Genomic DNA, 25981 nt, shown 5'->3' on the forward strand with positions numbered 1-25981 from the left:
CACTGACTTTGACCTAAATTCTCCCAAAAACATGACAGATAGGGAGAGCCCACACACGCTGCATTAACTTCTCCATGCCTACTCTAGCTATAGTTTCTTACTTCAACTTTTCTTAGGAAAGGATAAGCTTATTCACAGAAAGGAGTAATCATCTCTAAAAAAAGTTTTCTTTCCCTTTTATGGCAGAGTCGGAAATTTCTGACCTATCTTTGCTCATTATATTTCTATGTAACTGGAATCACTACAACTTGATATCCATTCCTCTTCTTACAACAAATTCCATGCATGCCTTGAGCTCTAGGGAAGAGAAACTTCTATTATGTTGTCCAATTAGAGTTTTTCTTTTGTTAAAAATAATGAGCAACTTTTGAAAATATGAATCCATCTAATTAGTTTATGAACTCTTTCCTATGGTCATGAAAGCTGTAGACCCTAAGCTTGTTTCTAATTATGGAATAAGAACACTGGTGATACTGAAGATAGACCAGTTTAAAGATACTGTAGAAGAAAACGTTACTAACTAGTGACTTATATGAGTTCTAAGGGCAACTGTCTTTGCTTCTGTTTTGTTGGCAATCCTGTTGGCTGACATTTAGAACAGAATGTAATTGTCTTAACTGCAAATACTTTCAATTGAAAGGTAACAGTCTGTCAAAATGCCATCCTGAAAAATATGCTTATAAAATTGTGCAATGAGACCACTTTTGTGTTCATGTGCTTTTGTTTCAGTCATTCATTTGCTAAATACTGGGACATTGATTCCTAGAGACTACATTTTTTGAAGTAAATACAACTGATAGCTGTCTGATGTTATCTTCTCAAACAAGGTTTTTAACAATAATACTTGGGAGATGTGGTATTTAGCAGCAAACAGTACTGCTCAGTGTATATCAGAAGATACAGAGATATATTTCTTCTTTCTAGGTTATAAGTAAATTCTATATTCAATTACTGATAAGAGTGGTGTGAATTAAATTTATACTAATTCTAACAGATACTGGGATGTTGTATAAAATAAGTTCTGTTCCCTGAGATCAAATAACGTTAATACTCAACCACTGCTGAAAGCTTTATGCTCTACTTCTGGGGGAAAAAAAAAAAAAAGAAAAAAAGAAAAACTACACTTGATGCTTTTTTTTTTATTTTTATTACACCACTTTGTATTTTGTGGAACTGACTTTTATTATTATAAAAATGTAAAACCTTTCTAGATGTATGTACATGTTTTTAATTGTGGTTATTGATTGTCTGACATGCACAAAGAATAGTTATTATGCCAAGTCTTTCTTTGTATTTTAATCCATTTAAATTCTGACCCATTTAAATTCAAAACCCTGGCAGTTCTGAAAGTGCAGTGAGGAAAGACAAACAGCTTTAATCTATGAGCATATAGTGACAGAAGGAGGAGAATATTAGTGAGAATTTCTTTTCCGAAAGCTTTGATTGTAGACCACAAGAGCACATTTTAATAACATGAAAATAATCAATGATGACTTCATTCTACAAGCACCAAAAGAAGTAAAATGTTCAGAAATGGAATCGATGACCTAGAAAATAAGTTCATATTCAAAGGTGATTTGATGTCAGGAGCTTCTGAAAAAATGCAGGCAGGGATTTCTTTCTGCTATCAATTATAAACAAATTGGTTATGAAATTGAATTCATAGGCTTCATAAGGAGCTGATACGTGTCACACCAAGAATAGGTCTGGTTTGGTCTCAAACAGGGAAGCTTTTAGAGTAGGAAATGCAAATTGACACAGTTATTTGTCTAACACAAAAACAGACTGGAAGTCCCTAAATTAAAAGCTGTGAAGGGATTCTGGGGAGTAAGAATAAGCATTTATTCTTATGCTTTTTTATATACCATGAGATATTGGCCTCGGGCACTTTGCAGCATATAGGCATCAACAAGTGCATGTTAAACATGCATCTACAACTGGACTCAATCTGCAAGAAACAGAATTTAGGGCTATGGGAATCCTTGGTGTGATCTGGTGTGACTGGTTTTATGCTCTTAAAATGTCCCAGATCAGATACCCCAAGATTGTACTGACATCCCTATCTTTTTTTTTCTTTTTTTTTCTTTTTTTTATAATTTTGTCAGATTAGGGATAACCACCAGATAATGCTTCATAAACAGTCAGCTTATGGACTATTGGCTGCATGGACAATCTTAGCACATTATTCTGTGTTCATTCTATTGGTAAAGGTGAACCAGCACTGTGGGAAGCACGTCAATCTCTGATGAGCACTTTTTCCATAGAAGCTGGTAGATCAGCCTGGACAGCGCAGAGCAAAGGAATGTTCTTCAAAAAGTTCAGAGAGAGACATGATACATATGAGAACACTAAAAGAATCATTCAGGTAGAAAAGAAAATCTTTATGTGTTTATTGATGTATTATGGTGTTTCCCCTAAGCAACCATCACTGCCAGAATAGCTCCTTAATTTTATGCTTCCCTCCATGCTTCTCAGTCAGAAGATCATCATCCACATGAGTAATGTGCATTTGCAACATGACTAGCAGCGCCTTGACAGTGACAAGAAAGAAGCTAGACATTAGCGTTGTGTTCATGCACAAAGCAATTTTATCCATCGAGGAGGCAGCAGAAAAGACTGACTACAGTCATGTGATCCCACTCAGTTTTGTTTCAAATCATCCTCAAATGCATTTGTACTGACCTGGTCCTTGGTTACTCAGTTTGATACAGAATACAAAGAGACAGTCAGAAAACAGAAAAAAAAAGGATAGCAGAACTAAAGTAAAAAGGATGTGATGTGTGCTTTCCAGTGCTTTCCTCTAAGGATTTGTCTTAGTGGAAAATAAACCTAATCTGGCAGCCTGTGAGAGGCAAGGCTGATGCCACTCCATGCCCTGGGGTCCAACCAGTAGTGAGGCTGAGCATGTATTTCCAGTAGACACGTGCACACAGAGCACATGTATACACCACAAATATACATTTATACACTGCTGGACATACAGATCAGATATGCAGAGCACTCACACATACACTGGCAGCACCCACTAGCCTATTCCTGCTCCCTGCTCCAGCTGAGCAGGATGGAGGTCCAAGAAGTGGGGATACGTATTCATACGTATAAGAAGGAGCCCTCCAGCAGGAGGACTTAGGCAGTCTATCCAATAGTGTCCTGGGTTCAGCAGTAGCAGTCAGTTTTCTCCTTCTTGGTAGCTGGTGCAGTGCTGTATTTTTGACTTTTGGCCTGGGAACAGTGCTGATAACACCGATGTTTTTAGTTACTGCTCAAATGTTTGGTCTGACCAAGGACTTTGTGAGCCTCATGCTCTGCCAGGGAGGAGCGGAAGCCGGGAGGAAGCAGAGACAGGACACCTGACCCAAACTGACCAAAGAGGTATTCCATACCACAGCACGTCATGCCCAGGATGTAACTGAGAGTTACCCGGAAGGGCTAAGGACTGGAGGGTTGGACGAAATATCAGTCGGTGCTCGGTAGGGCTGGGGGGGTGAGTTATCGGCTGGCTGGTGCTGAGGTGTTGTATTCTCTTCCCTTGTTATTTCCTTTATCATCATTATTACTGGTGGTAGCAGTAGTGATTTATGTTATACCTTAGTTACTAAACTGTTCTTATCTCAACCTGTGGGAGTTGCATTCTTTTCAATTCTCCTCTCCATCCCTCCGGGAGTATGGGGAGGGCAAGAAGGGGTGGGAGTGAGTGAACGAGCTGTGTGGCTGGGTTTAAACCACAACAAATAGCCATCCCTGGATCCCTTTCTCCCCACTTGCTGCTACCTTGGCATACAATCTCTCAAGGCTGCAGCCCCACTCCAGCTGCTGGTACAGACCATCACACACACACACACACGGAGGTGTCCAGGACTCCTCTGTTCCAAATAGCCACCCCCCTGTGATCTTGTACCTACAGACATGCAGCTACTCTCACACCCAGAGGTGGCCCTCAGAGATCTCCAAACCCATCCTGGCCCCCAGCCCACTTTATCTACTCACTGGCTCATCTGGTAACATCTTTGCTAGCAATCAGACCCACACTCATTCCTGCATCACAGACCAACCTCCATCCCACACACACAAGGAGTAAAGAGCTCCTTACTGGAAAACAGATGAAGGTGGAGTTTAGTAAGGAGACAGGATAGACTGTGCTGGTGAGATACAGGGCTTCGCCAGACAAGCATCTTGACCGGCCAGCCCTTTACACAGATGAACTCTTTTATTCCCTTATCCCACACTTGTTACTGCCCAAATCTCTTAAATCCTGTCTTTGTCCTACCTTTGGTTCCTCCCCTAAACATAGAATCATAAAATAGTTAGGGTTGGAAAGGACCCTAAGATCATCCCATAATAAATCCTATGCAATGCCCAAAAGCTCTTGCCCTACATTTCCTCATGTGTTCCACACCCCCAGCTGGCAACCCCCCTTAGACCAGGAGGTAACTTGGAGAGCTGCTTCCCATGTCTCATGGGGGTGGGTTTCACACCCAGATACGGGGCCTGAGGCTTTGCAGGGACAGCCCTGGGAGATGATTAGACAGGGTCTTCCTTCCTCTTAGGCTTTGATTTGGGTTCCTTCCTGCCACTGTGTTCCCCGGACTCATGAGGATGGGCCTTTCATGGCTCTTGGGCAATGGGTGTGGGGGTAACCCAACAATCTGTTGATAGCCTAACAAGCTATGCATTTAAACCTACATAATATCTCCCATGCAAACCAAATAAAAATGGGAAAGCAATGAATCAGATCAGGAGAAATGCCCATACAGGGTACAAGAGTAGGGAAACAGAAAGTCAGGGTCTACATCCTCATTCTGCTTCTGATTATTATATAAACTGGGATTACAACTAAAAATATTTTCTCATGCAACCATTCATTCTTGCTGGAACAAAAGGCACCACACACAAACAGCACTGTGAGAAGTCTGTTCATGTTCAGCTTTCCCAGAGAAGGCCAGGCTGCTCTTTTATATAGGACTACAGAAGCTCATAATTTTACTCCCTCACAGTCTGCAGAGCACAACTTCGGCAACAATAGCTGGGATAACGTGGCACTTCCATGCATGCCTTTAATATGACTGCCGCCAAAGGACAGTAAAGGTAAAGGATAGGTCCTTCTAAATACTTGATGAAGCCTCATCCTGAGCACATGCAGGAGCTGAGCATTTCTAACCTTTTGCCTTATAGCATAGTATTCTCTAGCAGTAACTTATCCTGGTTTGATCAGGATCAATACCACGGGCAACAAGCAACACAAGAGAGAATCTTAGAGATTTTGTATAAACATTTGGGTAATGAGACCATAACTACACACACTACATACCTCACAAGATGGGGTATCATGGCAATAGGTTGGACAGAACTACCTGGGAAACCTTGCAAACAAAAATTTGCACAAGAGGCAGCATTAGCCTTTATTGGCAACAAAGGTCAATATTGCCATGTTAGGGACTAAATTCAAAGGTCTGGAACTTATTATTCCAACAGTTCTTCCCCAAACAATTGGACTTTTCACAGGCTTTCCATTCAAAGGTCAGACAAAGAGGTACTACCACTAATATTTGCTATGTGAAGTAGGTTGTGACCAAAAATGACCTTTGTAGAGGGATTACATCAAGAAAAAAGAAGAAAAAAAAAAAGTTAATGTATATAAGGTGAACTACTTATGTGCAAGTTGGTACAATAGGAAAAGACTGACTCATCAGAGAGGTATTACTGTGGTACAGCATATAGCATTTCGTGACATAAAGCACTGAGGTGACAAGTTGGTAAACAATGCTCTTTTATGATACACGAAGGGTGAACTTTTCCATGTTATGAGCAGTTTGACAGTGTACCTCACTGAGTGCTGTTGATTCATCAAAGAGACCAGGCAGGAGACTGTTAAGACATTTCAGTTCTCAAAGCCCAAAGGGTTGCAATGCGTGCTTGTCGCAAGAGCTGTCTCCTGTGTGCTAATACAGGGCTTGGTCCTTTACTCTCTCCTGTACAGCATGAATAAAATATCACAGAGAGGCTGTGAAATGGAATGTATTTCCATAACAGCGGTGTCCAGATGACACCCTCAGAAAGAAATGCTTGTTGTACACAGGGCTTAACCAGTCTACGCAATTTACTGCCACAAGCTACTTTAGTGTCTTATAGTTCAGCAGATTTCAAAGCAGGATAACACTTTTATAGACATAATAAGAACACCTGCATTTATATTAAGTGAGATAAAAGGAAAACTCAGAAAGGATATTCATATATAGAGAAAAGGTAAGATCTCTGGGACAAGAACCATCTGTTTCTATTTATCTGGAGAATGCCTAGCACCAGGTGAACTGATCCCTAGGATACAAGTATCATGTATAAATAAGTAAAGGCTAACCTATTAGGTATAAGCCAGCTTTAACTGTTTAGTGGTAGAGAGAATGTATAAGCACATGATCTCAAATTACATAAAGATTTCTTGCACCTTCCTCTGTAACATCTGATCTGAGCTGCTGTCAGAGAGAGGATATCAGAATACTAATGGCATGAGTCATCATAGCAGTTCTTGTGTTTCTTCTTCCTAACAACTCCAGGACTCCTTTGATTATGACAGAAATTTAGAAATCACACAAAGTAACATAAAACTGCAATATATAGAAGTAACTGAAAACAGATCCAAAATCTTATTTCCTGCATTCGCTCCAACAGAAACTAAAGAAAAGTGGAGAATACAGGCCTTTTTTCATACTAAAATATTTGGTGATATTTTTATTAGTGGCTGATCCCTCCTAAAAAGAGTCACCCTCCCTTCTGCCCACCCCCCCCCCCAAAAAAAAATAATCACAGAGTAAACATAATTTTGCAATTGGGTTCTTCTTTCTTTCATGTTAGTTCCCTTTTTCTACCCTTCACTCTTTGAGTCTGGTCTTTTGAGACCCGAAGCTCTTCAAATTAAACGCTATAGACCTGAGCATGAAAATCTCAGCTAATAAGCGTACAGGTGAAATGCAGCATTGTTCAGGTTTGACATCTCATGTTCTGAACCTTATTTTCCTTCTACTGCTTTTCCTTCTTCAGAACTGAGAAGTCTTCTAATTAGAGTTTACATGGACAAATGGATAGACTCCCATAAACCATGTTTGCAGAGTTCCCAGAAGAATGAGCATCTCTTCTGGGAGTTCCTTTAATGCACACTGAAAATACTAACAACCCTGACAAGCACAGAAGAAATACCCAAAAAGAAGCAAGTGACCCAAACCCATACACAGAGGAACAAGGTAGTATTCAGCACTGTAACCTTGCATTAATTCTATGGTTTGTTCTCCTCTCAGCTATCTTTTACTGCATTTTCAGATACCCATTTCATCTTGTAGTACTTCCCCTGACAGCCTACTTGGTCCTCAACACTGTGCTGCTCTGTACTTCTTTTCTCTGCATTTCACGGAACCTACATAGGGTGCATTTTGTACTTAGTCCTCCCTGTTGTTTCAATTTACATTGTTAAAGTACCCATAAACTATTTTACGTACCTTGGGTACGTTTGCTAAACAAATACTCCTAAAGGGCTTGCCTGGGGAAGGTGTTTCTCCCCTGGCCAGGAATCACCTGCAAACTTTGTCCCTACAAAGTTCAATGAGTCTGAAAGCTCCATCATCCGTTAGCATGACAGTGCATGGAGGCTGCAGTACCACTTGACCCATCTTTCTTAAAATTTCCACATTTCCAGTGCTTTGCATGCATGGGAGATCAAGCACTAATCTGCATGTTATTTTCCACTCAATGAAAAAGGTGTTTGCAAAACCTAGCGATGAGACGCAGGATAGCTGGTTGTCACATAGCTCACCGCCACCCACTCTCACGTTAATTCTGTAGCCAATCCCTGCCAAGTGGGATTGGTCGCTGCCTTCAGGTAGAACTTCCTTTGCTCTGATTTAACCGGACATAAGAATAGGGCAAGAAGTTCTGGGCTGTTGCAGGTGACGATGGTTGAAGGTAACTTGGAAACGCTGAGTGCTGAAGCGGAAGAGGGCCCCGAGGCCCGGCTTCCCCGGGGGGTCAAGCCACCACGGGCAGGCACGGCGCCCCGGGGAGCACGGGGAGCCCCGGCAGCGGCCCTGCGCTACGGCTAGGGGGCGCCAGAGAGCGACGGCAACAAACGCCCTCCCTGCCGCCGCCGTTTCCCGGGGATGGCGGCGCTGATTGGTGGCGTCGGCGGCCCGCAGCGGCGAGCGGCGCCTTGTGATTGGTCCCGCAGGTGCCGCTCGGAGAGGGGAGGGGGAGTGGAGGGTATATGTGGAGGGAGCGGAGCCGGGGGAGCGCAAGCAGTGGGGAGCGGGTACGGCTGGCGGGCAGGGCGCCGGCTGGCGTTGTCCGGGTGTGGGCAGGCGGTTGTCGGGAGCGCCTCCGTACGTCAGCCTGTAGCGACAGTTGGGGTTCTCCACGGGCAGCAAGCAGCCACTCGGGGTGTCCGTGGCAGCGGCGGCGCTGGCTGTGTGTGTCCCCCACCAGCTCCCTCAGCCATGCTGTGCTATGTGACCAGGCCGGACGCAGTGGTGATGGAGGTGGAGGTAGAGGCGAAAGCCAATGGCGAGGACTGCCTCAACCAGGTGAGGGGCCGCGCCGCGCTGCCAGAGGAGGGAGGGCTCGAGGAGGAGTGCGGGGGGTTGGTGACGGTGTCCTTTGGGCAGCCCAGACCGTTGGTGCCTGACGGATGCGCACAGGAGCCGCCGGCCGCGCCTCACCGCACAGGGGTGGCGGGTGGGCATGGGGACAGCGGCGGCTTGGGGCACGGCCGCGGCGGCCCGGCCGCGGAGGGCTGTGGTGGCACTTGGCAGGGCCGTGCGTGGCGCAACCCCGCGGTGGGGGCGGGGAGCCGACGCAGCCCCCCCACCCCATCCCTTTTATTTTTATGTTTTGGGATTTTTTTTCTTTTCCTCGTTTATTTTGTATTTCCTCTCCATGTTGGATGCAGAGGTTGCTGCATCCCCTTCCTCGGGGCTATCCGGCCCCGCCACCTCCTCTAAGGGCAGGCCTTGGCCCATCGCTGCAGCCTGCGCTCGCTCTCCCCGGTGCGATGGGGAGACACACACGAGTGGAACCCACCCGGCCCCGGTGATGCTGCCCCGGCTGTGCCGGGTTGGTCCCGGTGGCCTGTTCGGGCTGTGCTGGCTGAAGCCGTAGTTCAGGAGCTCTCGCCCGTCCGTGGCCACCGCCTCGATGTGGCTGCGGCGGCTGCCGGGAGGATGGAGTCGAGCGTAGCAGCCCAGTCTGTTGGTGGCGTCTAAATAAAACTTGTGGGTTGTACTTTTTTCTCCTCCTCGCCTAGGAAGTGCTATCGGCTGTGATGCTAAATGACAAGATACTTGCCTCTTTCGGAAATCCACTGACCCTCTTAAGTGCCTGTCCTGGGGGCGAGAGGACTGGGGGAGTGTGATGCGAGGAGGATGGAATTTGGCCATAAAATTCCATGTGGGTTTCTGCTAGTGGAGAAATTCCCAGTTTATTCTTGATACTTGCCTACATGCTGTTTTGTATGCAACTTTAAAGCCAAGTAATAAATCTTTTGTGTAAAGGTGCTTAGAGTAGGATTTTTGTGTGTGCTCTTAAGTGAGCAGTCTGAAACAGTACTTGATTAAATTGATATTTTTTATGTTGTAGCTTCACAAAGTGTGGCATTTCTTCACTCCCCACAATAAAGAACCTCTTTCTTTCAGGTTTGCAGAAGACTGGGAATTATAGAAGTTGATTATTTTGGACTGCAGTTCACTGGCAGCAAAGGGGAGAATCTGTGGCTGAATTTGAGGAACAGAATCTCCCAGCAGATGGATGGTTTAGCCCCTTATCGATTGAAATTAAGAGTCAAATTTTTTGTTGAGCCACATCTTATCTTACAAGAGCAGACAAGGTAAGGTAAAGATGGCTGTAAGTAGATTTAATTTATTATTTAGTTTCCAGTTTCTGTAACTTATGGAAGTGATTATGCACTGGTTTTCTTTCATCTTCTGGTAATCTTGTTTGGCTTTTCTGTGTAGTTAAAACCCTCAGTGCTATTTAAATGCACTGTTCCTTTTTTTGCTTAAAAAAACCCAAACTGTTAATACTTTAAGTATTGTGCAGCTACCAGTAAGTAATGAGTGTAGGTAATTGTATAAGCACTTAGTGCTGAAGTGGTAGAAATTAAGCTACCACTAGCAAATTATTTATGTGGTGTTTGTGTGTCCGATAGTAACCCCTGCTCAGTGGTGTTACTCGAGGTCGTTCTAAACCACTGGTACAGAAAAGCAGGAAACAGTTCCTCCCACAGAGAAAAAAACTTGCTGAATTCCTTGTTGTCTGGTTTTATGTTACAGTAACTTTCAAATAGCTACAGGCCCTTTGAGGCTAGGAAAGAAACAGCTGTCTTGCTTCTTCTGTGGTCAGTCCTCTTACCTAAATTGTTTCACTGTTAGTCAATCCCAGGTCTTCTAAGATTAGTAGTGAACACTTGCTTTTGCTCCTTAAGTGCCACATGAATTTAAAGATTAGGTGAGCCATGCACATCTGTATTTAATGCTGACCTTTCAATTAATTTTTCCTGTTAGTTTTAGATAGCAAAGTTAATATAAACGGGACCACTTGGATTCTAGTGTCTATAAGATGATAATGCTAACACGTGCTTTCACTACTCACCTTAGAACCATAGAATGGTTAGTGTTGGAAAGGACCTTAAGAACATATAGTTCCAATTCCCTGCCAGGACACCTTAACTTGGTAATTTTATGGTTAAGACCATGGATATGACACAGTTGTTATGCACAAAATATTTGGCTAAAGAATTTGGTCAGAGGCTGATAGCCTGATTTGGTGTATTTGTGGTTTTGGTTTGTTTTGGGGTTTTATGTGTGGTTTTTTCTTGTTTTTGTTCATTTGTTTTTGGTGGAGTTTGTTTTGTTTTTGTGGGGCTTTTGTTTTTTGTTTTGCTTTCTATGAAGAAAGTGTTAGAGCTAAGAGCATGCATGTGTTTTACTTTTTGAATCAGTGTGCAGAGGAGTGGCTTTTGGAGAGCAGTGGTTTCAGCTCATCAATGTGGTTGAAGTTTTCAGAACGCTGTGAAGTCGGACTGTAGTTGTCCTATATAATAGCTTTAGTGAAGCAAATATATGCTAATCAAATTCCAGATTTGATGTGCCTTGTTTTGGAAAAATAGATTCTGCTGTCCATGGCATATCTCTGGGTTCTTTTTGTGTATTTTCTTTAGAGAAACTTGTCCTCATTTAAATATTCTTAATAACTGTAAAACCAAATAATGAATTATTTTTATGTAGAACAAAAGGGTACCTAATTTCTTAAAAGGGGCAACCTAATTTCTTACCTGATGAGGCAGAAGAGACTACCCTGAGCATTTTGGATGTGTCTTCATGCACCCACCAAATGAGGCTGAATCTGAGGAAACCTGAAGCTGATATGATTGACACTTTTATGGTGTCCTTGATGAATGTTTGTTCAACTTTACAAGGTTTTTGCAGACACCTGTGTTCCTGCCTTCAACACTGTAAATGCAAGACTTGGCAGGTTGTGTAAATTAATAGGGTGCTGGAACTGGTGAAACACACCCCAAGGGCCTAAGAGACGGGTTGTGTAGCTAGAATCTAACAGAGCTTGTGCATACATCAAAGTAGCAAGTATACACTTTCTCCACTACAAGCATAACTTTGAAAGATTATGGGTGGGACAAGCTGTCTTTCATGTATGAATTAAGACAGTTCTAAAACTAATAATTTTAACAAACAATTTTAAGAGTAATTGAGGCTCAGGCATCAGAAAATATATTATTAAAACTCTGCTATGGAAATAATTGCTTATCATTTTGGAGAGCAACAAGCACTGAAGGTAGTATTTAATGTCGCTCTGTCTTGCAAACAAATAGTCCTGAGGCTTCAGCTAAGCTGTGTTCAGCCTACATCCTAAGTATTTTTAGTGTTTTCTACAAACAAATACAAGTTGTAAAGTAACTTGCAATAGCTGCCTTTTAGTTGTGTATGCCCAGTATTCTGCATGTAGCAGACACAGAATTCCATTGTGCCTGTTGTTAATATCTGTTTCAGTGCTGTTGACAGAGAGTTTTGGTAGGCTTGCTTTTTTCCTACTCAGGTCTGCTTGAAAATTTACACATGCACATAACTCTGCATTCATCTTTAGTTTGGATGTAAGCATGTGTGGTATGAAAGAGAAGAAAAAACTTGTTAAACCAATGACTGAACTTTAAATCAACAGGTATATCGTAGAATTGCAAGGATTAGCTGTACAGTTAAGCTGACATCTTTCTTTCTTTCTTTTACTTGTGAAGTCAGAAATAGTGATGTGGACAGAACTGCTAAAGGAAACCAAGGGTACCCAACTGGTGTATAGGGTGTTCCTGTGGCCTTCTGGTCCTTTGTGTGAAGAAGGTAGACTGAGGCTCCCAGGCAGACTCTGGTGTTGTTTATACATATAAATCAGATGGCTGTTGAGACAGCTTTTGAAATCTGTGAAATCGCAAGTAATTCTAAATGTTGTTAATGTGCATTGTCATGATGAGATAATAGTGAGTCTTGTGACTAAGTTGCTACCAGGTTTTTTCTCTGTACTTTAGGAGCTTTGTCAGCCCTAGTTGTATTGCTTCAGTAGAGATCCTGGAAATGTTCAGGTTTCTACATGCTTGGCAAAAAGCTCACCTGGCAAGGGAGCATTAACCTCTGCCTCTGTTATCTTCAATTGGTGTGCAGTCCAGGGGAAGATGGCAACCTCATGCATTTTAATCTTGAGAGGAAATTATCTTGATGCTGAATACAAAGGCAGAGCCAGGTTATAATTGTACCTTGGACCACCACTAAGGCAACAAACCACTTTCACTAAATGTTCTGCAAGTGGGAGAATTGCATGGGGGAAAAGCCTCCTTGCAACCTTACAGGGTTAAAACTAGTTTATTTCTATTGTCCTTTGGATCTCAGTTTCTAATTTTTTTGACTGGCTGGTACTGAACTTCACCACAGGACTTCCTAGTTTGAAATTGTTCTCAGTGGAATGAAAGTGCTTCAGTGCAAGAATGCTATTCAAATTTAATCTGCTGCTGTCAACTACAGTTTCACAAAGAAGTCTGAAATGGGAACAGGGTGCTGCTTTAGTGCGGTTTGAATAACTATACATTTTTTTGAATGGAAAATTGCCTTGGCTTAAAGAGGACTGCTATCTCTTTGCTTAAAGATCCATTTGATGGTCCAACATCTAGATCATAAGCTCTGTCTTATGTCATGTTCGTCTTCACTGTTTTCTGTACTTCTTGCTAGGTAATGCAACAGTTAGAAGAATAAAAGTAAGCAGTCGGGGGGTTGTCAGAATAATTAATGGGTGGTGTTTGTGTCGAGTTTGAACACCGAGTTACAGCGAGGAGCTGATGCTTGGAGGAGTGACTACCCTGCACTCACTCGACTGTCCCGGAGCCGCTGCGGCTTGGGGGGAGCGCTGGCTCGGGGCAGAGCTGGGGCTGTGCCGCTCGGGTGCGGCGCGGTGTAACTCCGGGTCACTGCCCGGCAGTAACCCCGGCGGGGCCGCCCAATCGGCGGCGGGGCGCGGCCCAGCAGGCAGAGGAGCGCGGCCGCCGATTGGCCGTTGGCGCTGTCTCGGGGCAGAGCCGTCCCGGCGAGGGGCTTGCCGCCGGAAGCGGGCAGACGCGGGCCGTGCGCACACCTTAATGACCACAGTGTCTGCGGAGCCGCACGGGGGAAAGGGACCCTACGGCCATACCGGACAACAGTGGCTTCAGGTCTGGCGGGGTGAAGTCAGCGTGCGGAGATCACACGAAAGTAGAAACCATTTAAAGTGAGCAGTGTAGGATTTATCCAGATGTGCTTTTGGGACAGGCAAAGTTATGTCTTCTGTAATATAACCGAAAATCAAAACATTCGTATGTGAGCCATGGCAGTTTAAAGTAACATGTCAGATTCTACCAAGCCACAGTCTCATGAAGCATTCAAAAGAGTTGTATTTTGCCAGGCTTGGGATACCCGGTTATTGTTTTGGAAGCTGTTAAAAGCTGTGTGATGTTTGCCAGTACTTGTAACTATATTTACAAAATACATTGCTTTTTTTTTAGTGTTATCCACTTGTACTGATGAATTGGTTAAATAAAGAACCACTTGTAAAATACACAGTTATGGTATGTGCAGTTAGATGCATATAGTAGGTAGCAAAATCAGAATTATCCTGTTGCAATAGCCAGCCAGTGCAGTAGTGTCATGGTATCTGCTAATATGCAATAAAAGTCTGCTGTGATAGACCCCAGGGTAAGTTTCATGGATTGTATCTAAATCTGAGTTAAATTGCAACTGCGATGGCTTTGCTTTTTCATATGGAGTGTCCCGATACCTGCTTTTTAAAAACACAGTTATGTTCTATAGAGATTCTTATCAATGTATTTTTAGGGAGAACAGTTGTGCTTCTAAACTTGGATTCCTGTAGAATTTAGAGCATCATAAATTTACTTCACAGTAGGAAAGAGCCCTCCCCTGTGGTAAGCAGTGTCAGACCCCCAAAAGAACTAACAGTTCCTTGAGGCATATTCTAAGATTCTTGCCAGCAGCCTGGCAGAAGAATGTGTTCTTTTGGCTGTATTTTTAGTTTAGGAATCACTAGTCATATACAGATGCTTTTATTGGTAAAGGGTGGGGGGGTTTCATATTTTTCTTCAGACACCTAAGTTTGAGCTTGAAACTTCCAACAGAAATCTAAAGACTAATTTGTCCTGTTTTCCTTTCCTTGATTAAAAAAAGTAGTAGAAACAAAGTTTTCAGTGCAGAACTTTGATTGCTAGTGCACATAACTGTCTTCAATGAATTAAGGAGGAATTATAGAATCAACTAGGTTGGAAAAGACCTTTAAGATCAAGACCACCACTAAACTGTATCACTGAGGGCCTCACCTACACGGTTTCTGAAGACTTACAGGGATGACAATTCCACCACTTCCCTGGGCAGCCTGTGCCAATGCCTGAGCACCCTCTTGGTAAAGAAATGTTTCCTAATATCCAATCTAAACTTCCCCAGCACAGCTTGATGCTGTTATCTCTTGTCCTACTGCTGTTACCTGGGAGAAGAGACTGACTCCCACTTCACTAAAGCCTCCTTTAATGTGCTTGCAGAGAGCAATAAGGTCTCTTTTCCAGACTAAACAACTCCAGTTCCCTCAGCCGTTCAAGAGAAATTAATCTTGTATTAACGTATACTCTACACTTTTCATAGTACTTATTTTGTGGGGTTATTATTGCCAGTCAGTCGAGTGAACACTAACTAGGTGATTTGCTTTCTGTAAGCATTTAGTTGTAGTGAAATACTGATATTTGTTTCGTGTAGTGGTGCTCAGTATAGTCAGTCTGCAAAAATTGCTTCATAGGGAGCCAAAAACCAATTGATGCAATACCTAGGTTTGTGACTCTGGTTTGGTAGCTGCATTGTTTTGTGAAGTCTGCTGAAATCACCTTGCAGCCTCCCCTTTCCACAGCATTTGTATCAAATAATTCATGTGCAACTGAGATACACAAGTACATTTGGTTTTACTGAATTTTAATATGTGCATAAACTGTATGAAAAGCACTGGAGCAAAAATAAGGATACAAAATAAATAGAAAATCACTAGTGTAATTAGTGCTTGATGAAAGCATGTGATCCTGTTCTAATTTCAAAACTGCCTTTTTTTTTTTTTCCCTTTATTAAAGGAGGAAATGCTGCCAGGGTAGTGACTAATGAAGTATAGCTTTGGGAAACCTACTGCTTTGTCCTCTAATCTGTAGTTCTACATACTGTTTTGAACTCCTGACTCAAGGGAAATGATCCAGAATTGAATACACAGGAATATCTAGCTAGCATGGGGGGAACCAAATCTGAGTTAGGTTATATAGACTCTTTGTCATGTGTAGAATTCAGGCTACACGTTCAATAGAAAGTTCTGTTTGAGCTAGTAGGAGGTTTAAGAGCAGTGTTGCAACATGTCTGGCAGGTGTAAAAAAAAAATAATAATTACTAGAAGCCACAACAATTGATTGGCAAAGATCAGAGTTGTGGAGACTTGTTTTATATGGAGGTTTAAAGATCAGATGAAACTTTGGCAAGAGTAGTACAAAGCTGCAGTATGTGCCAAGAGAATATTGGGGTGGTGGTAGGAAACAGACCTGCTGTTTCACTTGAGTCACTTCTCATTTATATGTGATATGTATGTATTATCTGTTGTAACTGAAGTGGTGAATGATGCACAAACAAAACCAATTAGTTTCTTACATGGTGGTCAAGCTAAGACATTCTACCAGCAGTGTTGGAAATGTAACCCGTAGAGGACTTCAGTTATAAACAGTAGAGTTTTCAGTTTTAAGTTTGTTTTCTAAAACTTTCTAGGTAAAAATCCATTAAGTGTAAAATGCTAACACAAAAACAATTCCTTCAAAAACTGATTACTCTTTTACTGTACAACCCGAGTATCTTTCGAGTTGGGAAAAGCTTTAACATTTTTTTCATTTCTACCTAGAGATTCCTGGAGAAAGTAGGGACAATGGATTGAGTGCTGTTAAGGGAGTAGCTCACAATCTAATTTACAGAAACTTACATAAATACTTTCTGGTAACTAACAGTCTACAACATGGCCACATTTCCTGTCAGCAATCTGTTGGGTATTTTAGACTTCGTAGAATTAGATAGGGAACCGCCTCAAGGCTACTACTACTTTAGTTTTGCTTAACTGTATTCAGCAATAAAAGCACTTCTTTTTTTCCTTTTTTCTTTTTTCCTTTTTCCTTTTGGCTTAAGGATCAAAAATCACAGATGTACAAATTGTTTGCAGTCCTCAGTGTTTCAATTTCTACATGCTTCTCCTTCCTCAAGCACATTTAAGAATTCAATAAAAAACAAAGAAGCTTGCCAGTGAATTTCCTACCTGAACTTTGGTTCAGGGCAACTCCTGTAGCAGATCAGTGTAAAGTAATTCAGTGTCATTCAAAAACTCATTTCAGTGGCAGGAGGCCCAATGTTAACTAGTTTCTGACCTGTCATGGGTACAGTTTAGGCAAGGCTTGGGCCCAAACCAATGGGTTTCTTATGTACAGACCAGTGATTTTTGAGAAGGACTTTTAAATATGGGTGGATTGGTTTGTTTTCTCTGACCTAATGCTATTGTAATTTCTTTTGTTAAGCCAGGACATGAGCCTGCATAGCTTTAGTTAATTTGCAGTAAGTACCCCTTACATGTACTGTACCTTTGTCCCCATTATTACAAAAAAAGTGAAGTGGTTTAGTCTGTGAGATAAACCAGTTTTGGAAAGTTACTGCACGTTAGCTAATGTGATGCTATTTTACATTGTGCCTTAAACTCATTTGGCTACCTGTGCTGTTTACTGGCTTTATAGTAATGGGGTATGAGAAACCATGCCTCTGCAGTAGTTGTTTCTGTAATTAATGTATCTGTATTTGCAGGAGCAATCTCTTTATTTTTCACCTGCCCTCTTGATGTCAATAAGGTGTTCCCAGCAAGGGGAGAAGACTGATTTTTCCCTGTGTAGTCAGTGTTGTTGTATGTGTAAAATTGAAGATACAAGCATTTCGGTGTGGTAGTTGTAAACATGTTTCAGCTAATGAGAAGAAAATTGACAGATATTTCTTTGAAGTGCTGTGTGTGTAATTAGTACATAGTTGTTATGAGTGGAAAACTTGTTCTGATATTAACAGAGGATCAAAAGTGTATGAAAAGCCATTTTATGAAATGTTGATTGGAACTGGTGAAATGCCTACTACTTGAATTTATTTTGGCTGGGGTGTTTTGGTATCAAATACGTCTGGATTTATGGACTGAGCCCCAAAAGGAGTGTGTACAATGCATGCATTAAAAAAAAATTGCATCTGTACCTTTCTGTGGCCCAAGCCAAGAGAGCTATGAATTAGCAGGATTGGAGCAGAGGTTTGGGACTTGCTCAAAAGAAATCCTAAAAAAAAAACTAACCTGCTAACAGTGGAGACAATTGTACTGTCTGAAGTTCTAGTCCTCTTGCAACCTAAACTTGTATCCTGCACAGAGGGAGGTTATTCCCGCAGACCCTTGCTAGAACTGCTGAAGTGTGTAGATTGGTGTCTAGACATCAGAGTGATGCAATTAAGCACTTGTGTCACAACTGCAATGAAGCTCTAGCATGCCTCAAACTACTTGTAAAAGAGGTGTTGGAGCTGTGACTTGTTACAGGAAATGGATTGTAGGGCAGGATAATTTAATAAATTTTTCCTGATACAAGAGCTCTCAGTAGAGGGCATTTTGGGGGCAGTATTTTTTTAGCTGCAGCATTTACCACAGTAGAGCTAAAAATGAACACAGATTCAGCACTTTATAGTGCTGAAAAAGTAGCCCCATTTGCCTTGTTGTACAATGGAGCTGTAGAGTGCTACTACAGGATATACCTAAGATATTATCCAAAACTGCTGTTTGAAGATGCAAATGATTAATTTTCCTTCTATGATAAGTGATTCAAAATAGCTTTTTAAGTAGATTACACTTAATTTTAGAAAAGTAAAATGTAAGTGTTGCATTACTGTGGAAGATAAGACATATCCCTGTGGGTATAAGGCTTCACTTGTTGAAAGATATCTTTCTCAGTGATACGTAACCACTTCTGTATCTGGTTTCTGTAACTAAATGCTAAGAAATTTATATTGTCTTCCGTAAAGGGAGATAAAGATGAATTTACAGAAGTTAAGGTAGACTATAGGGGAAATTAGCAAGCTGCTTTTAATGTTAGTGGAAATGTTGCTTTCTCTGGTTAACTGACCTATTAGATAATTAAGATCAGCTTTGTGAATTTCCCAGTTAGTTGCTAAACCTGCTTTGATCCCAAGTGTAAAGCTTGGACTGACAAATATGCTCACACTAGTACATTTTAAAAATTTGATTCCACAATGCCTTTTCAGGTATTTTGGGTTACCCTATTAATCATGCCACTGGTGAAAGCACCATCTTTGCTTTGACTGTGGTGGCAGAGGTACTTCCACTGTGTAGAGCAAATATGGCTTCTCTTGTTGCATGGTAGGAATTTGTGTGCTGGTTTGGGCTGCTCTGCACAATAACTGGTAAATGGCAGCCAAAGAAATTTAAATTTAGGAAATCAATCAAATACATTTCATTGATATTTTTCTCACTAAGTTGAAATTACTAACCGGCCTTAGGAGTTTAAACAGGTCCTATTCTTAATAATATGTCATTAAAGTGCTCTTTTTTTTTTTAAATAGTGCTTTTAGACACAGTCCGCAGTTGTAGCCTCGTCTTTTAAGTGTAAGTGAATAAGATGATGGAGGTCCTTTCCTTTCCATTGTGCCAGACTTCCCCCACTTGGTACATTCATTGAAAATTCTTGACTAACAAACTAATGATATGAAACATAGCTGAGGTGTTATTTGATACATATCTTGATTACAACTGTCTTTTAATGCTTTGTTTCTCCTTCCATTGTAGGCATATGTTTTTCCTGCATATAAAGGAAGATCTTCTTGCTGGTAATCTTCAGTGTTCTTCAGAGCATGCAATTGAACTTAGTGCATTGTTAGCACAGATGAAGTTTGGAGATTATAACCAGAACACTGCCAAGTACAATTATGAAGAGTTGTGTGCAAAAGAGCTTACCACTACCATTCTGGAGAGGTAAAAAGAGCACAATGATACAACCTCACTTTTGGAGACTAAAAGTATAAGATTTTGTTATGCCCTTAATTGCTGATGCTACAATGTATCTTGTGGTGTTAAAAAGAAAAAAAAAAATAGATAGCTTTGGAGATCAAAATACAACCTGACTGTTTAACTAACATTCTGATTTCAGTTAATTTTTAAGCTTATTTGAATTAGGGCTTTTTTTTTTTTTTTGTGGAAAGCAAATGTTATTGAACCTTTAGTACTCTGAAATAGTGGTATCTAAGTATTTGGAGCAGGGTAATTGAATGTCTTATTCCTACACCTGTGAAGAGAAACAAGAATTTATCTGGCTTAGTATGCTTACACTGAGAAGTGCACAGGGTTCGCAGAACACCTTCATAGTTCAATTTCTGAATATCAAGAAACTTTCTTATGTTTTTCTATAGTATTTTTTTTATTTAGTTAATGAACTTCGTGGTTGCTCAAGTAAATATGTTGGGGGCGATTGTTAGTTGTAAAGCCTTGATTGCATTGTTGCTTTTTAATTTCTGAGCAAATGCACAGTATTGTCCTCTGAACAGTCCCAGGATGTTTTGGCAATTCTCAAGTCTTTCCAGTTCATGATTTCTGAAAGTTGTAGTCAGATAAAGCATGTTAGGAGTGTTTAATAACATGCTTACGTAGGTCATTTTAAAAAAAAAGGTTAAAACAAATTGCTGAAAATAGCAGCACATACTTGGGTTAATTCACCTATCCTTAATCTTTTTATCAACAGCATTATTGCAAAGCATAAAGAGCTGGAAGGTCTAAGTCAAGCTTCTGCTGAATACCAGATTCTACAGATTGTTACAACGCTGGAGAATTACGGGGTAGAGTGGCACTCAGTGAGAGATAGTGAAGGGCAAAAACTCCTTATTGGTGTTGGACCTGAAGGCATATCCATCTGTAAAGATGACTTCAGTCCTATCAACAGGTGCGTATTTTGTGGAACCATTGTCATCTTCCATTTTTCAGAAGTACTGAGCATGCCTTTAGTACTTACATAAACATAAATACTGCACTGTGAATTACTGAAGGGAGCTATTGGAACACAGGGTCTGAGGGTACTACCTGCTTATAATCATGATGACAACTGGCCTTAATACTCTTGATTTTTATAAGTATTTCTGAGGCAGCATCTTCAATCCAGCATCACAGACAACAGTTGGAGATCATTATAACTTCTGATACCAAGTCCATCATAGTGTAGCTTATGGAAAATGCCCTTATCCTTAAAAGCTAAATAACCTATTTTTTTTTATATTCATTTATAGGATTGCTTATCCTGTTGTTCAAATGGCAACTCAATCTGGGAAGAATGTATATCTGACTATTACCAAGGAGTCTGGTAATAGTGTAGTACTCTTGTTTAAGATGATCAGTACAAGGGCAGCAAGTGGACTCTATAGAGCAATTACAGAGACACATGCATTTTACAGGTCAGTATTGCCACTAGTCAGCTGCTGCTGTTCTTCTCCACAGTATTTGAATTAAGTGCTTAAGCAGCCAGCAGTCTGTACTTCAAAACTCCTCTGCAAAATTTCATTGTCTCTGTAGCCTCTCCTTTAAGTGCAGAAACTGAACAGGTTTTTGCTCTTTTCAGTTTTGTGGGGTGGGTGTACAAGGCAAGTAAGCAAAAGGTCTGTCTACCATTATGAGTAGCAGCACTTCAGAATATAAACTTACCATGTTCTTTGATACTTCATAAAGAATACATACATTTTGTCTGTGTTAGAGGGAGAATAAGATAAGAAAGGAAAAGAAAAATGACTTCCTTCAGAATATGCAGGTGTTGCTCAGAATGCATATACCCTTCCTGTTTTTTCTGTATTTGGTTCTTCCAGTTGCTAGAAGTTGCCTGTGTGCTGCCTTCCCATCCCATGTATTTAGATCTTCCTCCAATTTCTCTGTCCTTCCTCAAATGCTCAGGATTTTGCCTCATGCCAGCAGCTATCCATTGTCTTTATCTTATCATTCTTTGAGGTAGGGATGCTACACTCATTTGTTGATAGCTGCTGTTTGTTTTTTTTGTTTGTTTTTAAACTTCTCATTCCTTGTGTGTGGTGCAACACTGAGCAGTAGAACTAACTGTTGAAGACACTTAGTGTTGTTTCCTCTAAACTACCCACTGCGTATCAGTTTCAATTGCTTTGTAAGAGAAGTAAGGCAGAGGAAAGTACATACATGAGGCAAAGACCTGCCCAGCTTCTCTAATTAGATTATTTTAATACAGTTACAGCAATTAACACCAAGTAGTTGCCTTTCTAGCCACTGCAGCTAATGAGCAGCTAACTACTACTTATTTTGAGCCCACTGTTAAGCATGTCTTGTTCTGCTCTGTAATTATATGGCCTTGCATGGTTTTGCACATGTGATACTTTTTTCCAGGCAATTAAAGCATTCTATAACCTCTTAGACACTCTTAACTTCTTGATCTTTGTCTCTGCTTATGACTTCTGCTGTCCTTCGCAGTTTCTGATTTTAATGTAAGCAGAATTGTAGCAGGGTAATACCATTTGGTCATAAGCTTAGATCTTGGACCTTAGGCTCTGTGAGGCTGTAATCCTTGTGTTCTGTTTGTGCTTTCTTTCCTACATTGTCTACAGAAGTGATATGCCTTAACAGACTTCTGCAGATGTTAACTATATCACCTAAATAAGTAACAAAGCAGTGTATGGGTAGCTGAAATACTTGGTGGCAAATACAAATGCCTTAATATAATTCTCTACACTGCATTTACACTGGTTCCCCTCAGATGATGTAATATTATATAAAGTACTGAGTGGAAGTTTGGTTCAAGACATTGCTTGACTCTATGCTAAAATTTTTTTGAGAGCTTGTCTAAAGAAAGAGGTGTTATGCCAAAAACTATGACTTGGAATTCTTTAATACAGTGTTTGGAAGTTACCATATAAAGAGGTGTTGCCAAGCTGAACTGTGGATTAAGCAAGTGTTGACTGTTTATGTTAGCGTAATGCCTAAGTCCCTTCCATAGGCTGACTCCATTTTATCAGACTTTTCACATTTTTTAAGATGTAAAATAACTGTTACTTTGCAAAGTAGAGTTGTCATGCAAACAACATTCAAGAGCTTAAATATTGCCTCAGACTGCTCTATTTGCTTTAATTTCAGTGCTGGTACTTCACTTTGTAAACAAATTATTGCGGAGTTAGGTTTGTTGGTATTAACTAACCAAGATTGTGTTTGTCCTGTTGTTTTTATAGGTGTGACACTGTCACCAGTGCTGTCATGATGCAATATAGTAGAGACTTAAAGGGTCACTTAGCATCTCTATTCCTGAATGAGAACATTAATCTTGGTAAAAAATATGTCTTTGACATTAAAAGAACTTCAAAAGAAGTTTATGATCATGCAAGGCGAGCTCTTTATAATGCTGGCATTGTAGATCTTGTTTCAAGAAGTGACCAGACCCCGCCAAGTTCTCCTCTTAAGTCTTCTGAAAGTAGCATGAACTGTGATAATTGTGAGGGTCTTAGCTGCCAACAAACAAAAGCTCTGCAAGAGAAGCTGCGGAAGCTGAAGGAGTCCATGCTTTGTATGGTGTGTTGTGAAGAGGAAATAAATTCAACCTTTTGTCCCTGTGGCCACACTGTATGCTGCAAGACCTGTGCTGCCCAATTGCAGGTAATATGCAATGCTGTTAATGTGTGAGTTACCAAATAGGTGGAAGTTTTGGTTTTCTGTGTACTTAACAGTCAACAGATTAATATTTGTAATATGTTTACATTGATATTATATTGAAAGTTGGGGCTGTTCAGCCTGGAGAAGAGAAGACTGCGTGGAGACCTCATAGCAGCTTTCCACTATCTGAAGGGGGCATATAGGGATGCTGGGGATGGACTCTTCATTAGGGACTGTAGTGGTAGGACAAGGGGTAATGGGTTCAAACTTAAACAGGGGAAGTTTAGATTGGCTATAAGGAGGAAATTCTTTCCTGTTAGGGTGTAGAGGCACTGGAATAGGTTGTCCATGGAGGTTGTGAGTGCTTCATCCCTGGCAGTGTTCAAGGCCGGGTTGGACGAGGCCTTGGGTGATAAGGTTTAGAGTGAGGTGTCCCTGCCCATGGCAGGGGGGTTGGAACCTGATGGTCTTAAGGTCCTTTCCAACCCTAACTATTCTATGATTCTATATTCTAGAAAAGCTTACATTTAAAATTGTAGTGAACTAATTACAGAGAACATCCTGTTTACATAATACATTCAAAAGATAAGTTAGCTGTGCTAACTTATGGTGAGTGTGAGAGTTGTCTGCATGTTTCTTGTGCTACCCTGTTTTAAATATGGAGATTATGGAGAAGTGTTCTTTTACTGTAAGCATGGTGGGAGGTCTCAATTACAGAGATTCTCAAAATATGAAGTAAACTAATCTCCTAATGTTTTTCCTTTCCAGTCATGTCCTGTTTGCAGATCTCGTGTAGAGCATGTCCAGCATGTGTACTTGCCAACCCACACCAGTCTCCTCAATCTGACTGTGATATGATCTACGTATACACTTTAAACCCATCATATACTCTTTAAACTGCACTAATATGAAATGCAACCATTGATTGTGAAAAAGGCAATCACTCTGGCACCTATCCACAATCAAAAGCAAAATTACTGCATTTTAACATAAATATTCTTTGTTCAGCATGTCCAAAATGTCTTGGGACATCTTGTGAGAAGTGTAACCGCTTCATGTTACTTAAGCGGAGAATGATGTGTAAGCTTGTAGCGCAGCGATGTTGCCACAAAGCTAGGTAAAGGTAACCCTGGAGAAGTGTGGTGTACCTGTAGTGATATACCCTGCAAGAGAAATGGAGGCTTTTGTTTTACACTCCCTAAATCCTTTTTAGTACAGTTGCTCCATTTATTTTAGTAGTAAGACTAGCTTTTACAGTTGCCAGTTTAGTATGGCTCATAGTTTCTGTTTTTAGTAAACTGCTTGGAACTTACTTTTTAAAAAATGGTTCTTAAAGTTACAAGACTTCATCAAGCAGTTGTTTAACTCAGAATGCCATTAAATAAATAAAATTCTGAGAGAATAGCTTTGGATGGGTGGGACAAGTTTGTTAATCTTGAGGTATTAAAGGTAATCTCCTGACCAGCAGTGTCCTATGGGGGCACTCTTATGGGACTTCATTTACAGGTCTCCGTGGGCAAGATACTCCCAGGTTCCCACATACAACTTGGCTGGTTGTCTTGGGAGCTGCAGTCAGCTCCCCTTAAGTTGGCTTTATTTTTGGAGACTGATTTTAAAACTGTTAAAAGATGTACCATTAATTCCTAAAATAAGGGTTGTGTATAATTCTAAATGCTTTCTTCAGTTAACGTCTTTATTGGCTAGGTCATTTCCTGCTAAAATGCTTTTATATGCCACCCCTCCTACTTGGGCATTTTGGGCTCTGGTTTCCTAGTGTGTTCTCCAGGGTGCAGAGGGAACTAGAAACCGTGTTTGGGTGCAATACTGGCTTAATCAAAGCTAGAAAAGTACACTGTCACTTTACTGAAATTTTCTGACTATACTTTTCATATTGCCTTAATGTAGCAGTAATGTGTGTTTATGCATCTGTTTCTTTGCACAGACATTTTGTCAGAATATTAAAACTCTACTTTTTTACGACACATTAGCATATAAACCTTACTCTAAAAGGGTATTTATTTTTTCACTTTGTAAAGAAAATTTTGTTTCCTCATAAAGCAAGAGCTTTGTCCTATATTGTAGGCAGCTTCTGTCTTTTTATATTCAGATTAATAAAGGACTTTAAAAAAAAAGATCTACTTTGTGGTAGTGATAAGACTTTTATTTTGTCCTGAAATTCATCTTGAGGCATTACTGAGTTTAAAATACAGTATGAAATATTTTCATGTTTATGGTCTTGAATGTTGTGTTGTGCTTTTAAGAGGCAATGAAATTTCCTTAGGTGCATCTCTCTTCAGAGAAGCCCATAGCCAGCTATTGTGCTGGTGTACAACAGTGGTAAAGCAAACCTCCCTCACCTCCTGAGATTATTTTGTTCTGTGCTAACAGAATCAAGTTAGCAATTCTAATCCATCATCCTAGGGCAGCTGGCTGAAATGGGTTGTAAATTAATACAACTAGATGCTAATACAGGCATCTGATTTAAAGCATTCAAGAAGACCAAGTTGTTAAAATAGGCGCAAGCATTAACTCTGGGTCCTTGTAATTAAATTGGCTCTGTAATTTGACATTTCTAATAAAAACAACTCCAGGAGTTAGAACTCTAATCAAGGTGGGGTTTGACAGGTTATATGGCATCAGCAGAACTCAGGCAAAGCTGTGACTTCTGTAAGCATAT

The 25981-nt window shown here is 40.8% G+C and overlaps 2 protein-coding genes across 4 annotated transcripts in view; both read left to right on the plus strand.

The window, feature by feature from the left end:
- GMPR (guanosine monophosphate reductase) overlaps positions 1-25981 on the plus strand; it is a 463469-nt gene that overhangs the window by 367157 nt on the left and 70331 nt on the right. The gene's annotated exons all lie outside the window — the stretch shown is intronic.
- Positions 8119-25447, plus strand: MYLIP (myosin regulatory light chain interacting protein). Of its 3 annotated transcripts, none has more exons than XR_009724418.1 (7): positions 8119-8564; positions 9672-9862; positions 19450-19635; positions 20399-20596; positions 20937-21101; positions 22887-23426; positions 23825-24060. XR_009724418.1 is itself a non-coding variant. In XM_061346480.1 (7 exons), exons 1-7 carry the CDS (start codon positions 8478-8480, stop codon positions 24160-24162), a joined length of 1338 nt encoding a protein of 445 aa, XP_061202464.1. In that variant the 5' UTR covers positions 8262-8477; the 3' UTR covers positions 24163-25447. The 3 variants fall into 3 exon arrangements, 2 of the variants coding, with proteins under 2 accessions (XP_061202464.1, XP_061202465.1); XM_061346480.1 differs by lacking the exon at positions 23825-24060 and adding an exon at positions 24073-25447 and having other exon boundaries at positions 8262-8564; positions 22887-23307; XM_061346481.1 differs by lacking the exons at positions 8119-8564; positions 23825-24060 and adding exons at positions 8951-9251; positions 24073-25447 and having other exon boundaries at positions 22887-23307.

Source organism: Neopsephotus bourkii, unplaced genomic scaffold, assembly GCF_033783945.1.
Source record: "Neopsephotus bourkii isolate Nb327-2 ecotype Australia unplaced genomic scaffold, CSIRO-AGI_Nbou_v1 NB_272, whole genome shotgun sequence".
Lineage (NCBI taxonomy): Eukaryota > Metazoa > Chordata > Aves > Psittaciformes > Psittacidae > Neopsephotus > Neopsephotus bourkii.

Coding starts and splice junctions, on each gene's coding strand:
- MYLIP (XM_061346480.1), top strand. CDS start 8,478: ATGCTGTGCTATGTGACCAGGCCGGACGCAGTGGTGATGGAGGTGGAG. Junction 21,102..22,886: donor GAGACACATGCATTTTACAG/GTCAGTATTGCC, acceptor TTGTTTTTATAG/GTGTGACACTGTCACCAGTG. Junction 23,308..24,072: donor CCTGTGCTGCCCAATTGCAG/GTAATATGCAAT, acceptor TTTCCTTTCCAG/TCATGTCCTGTTTGCAGATC.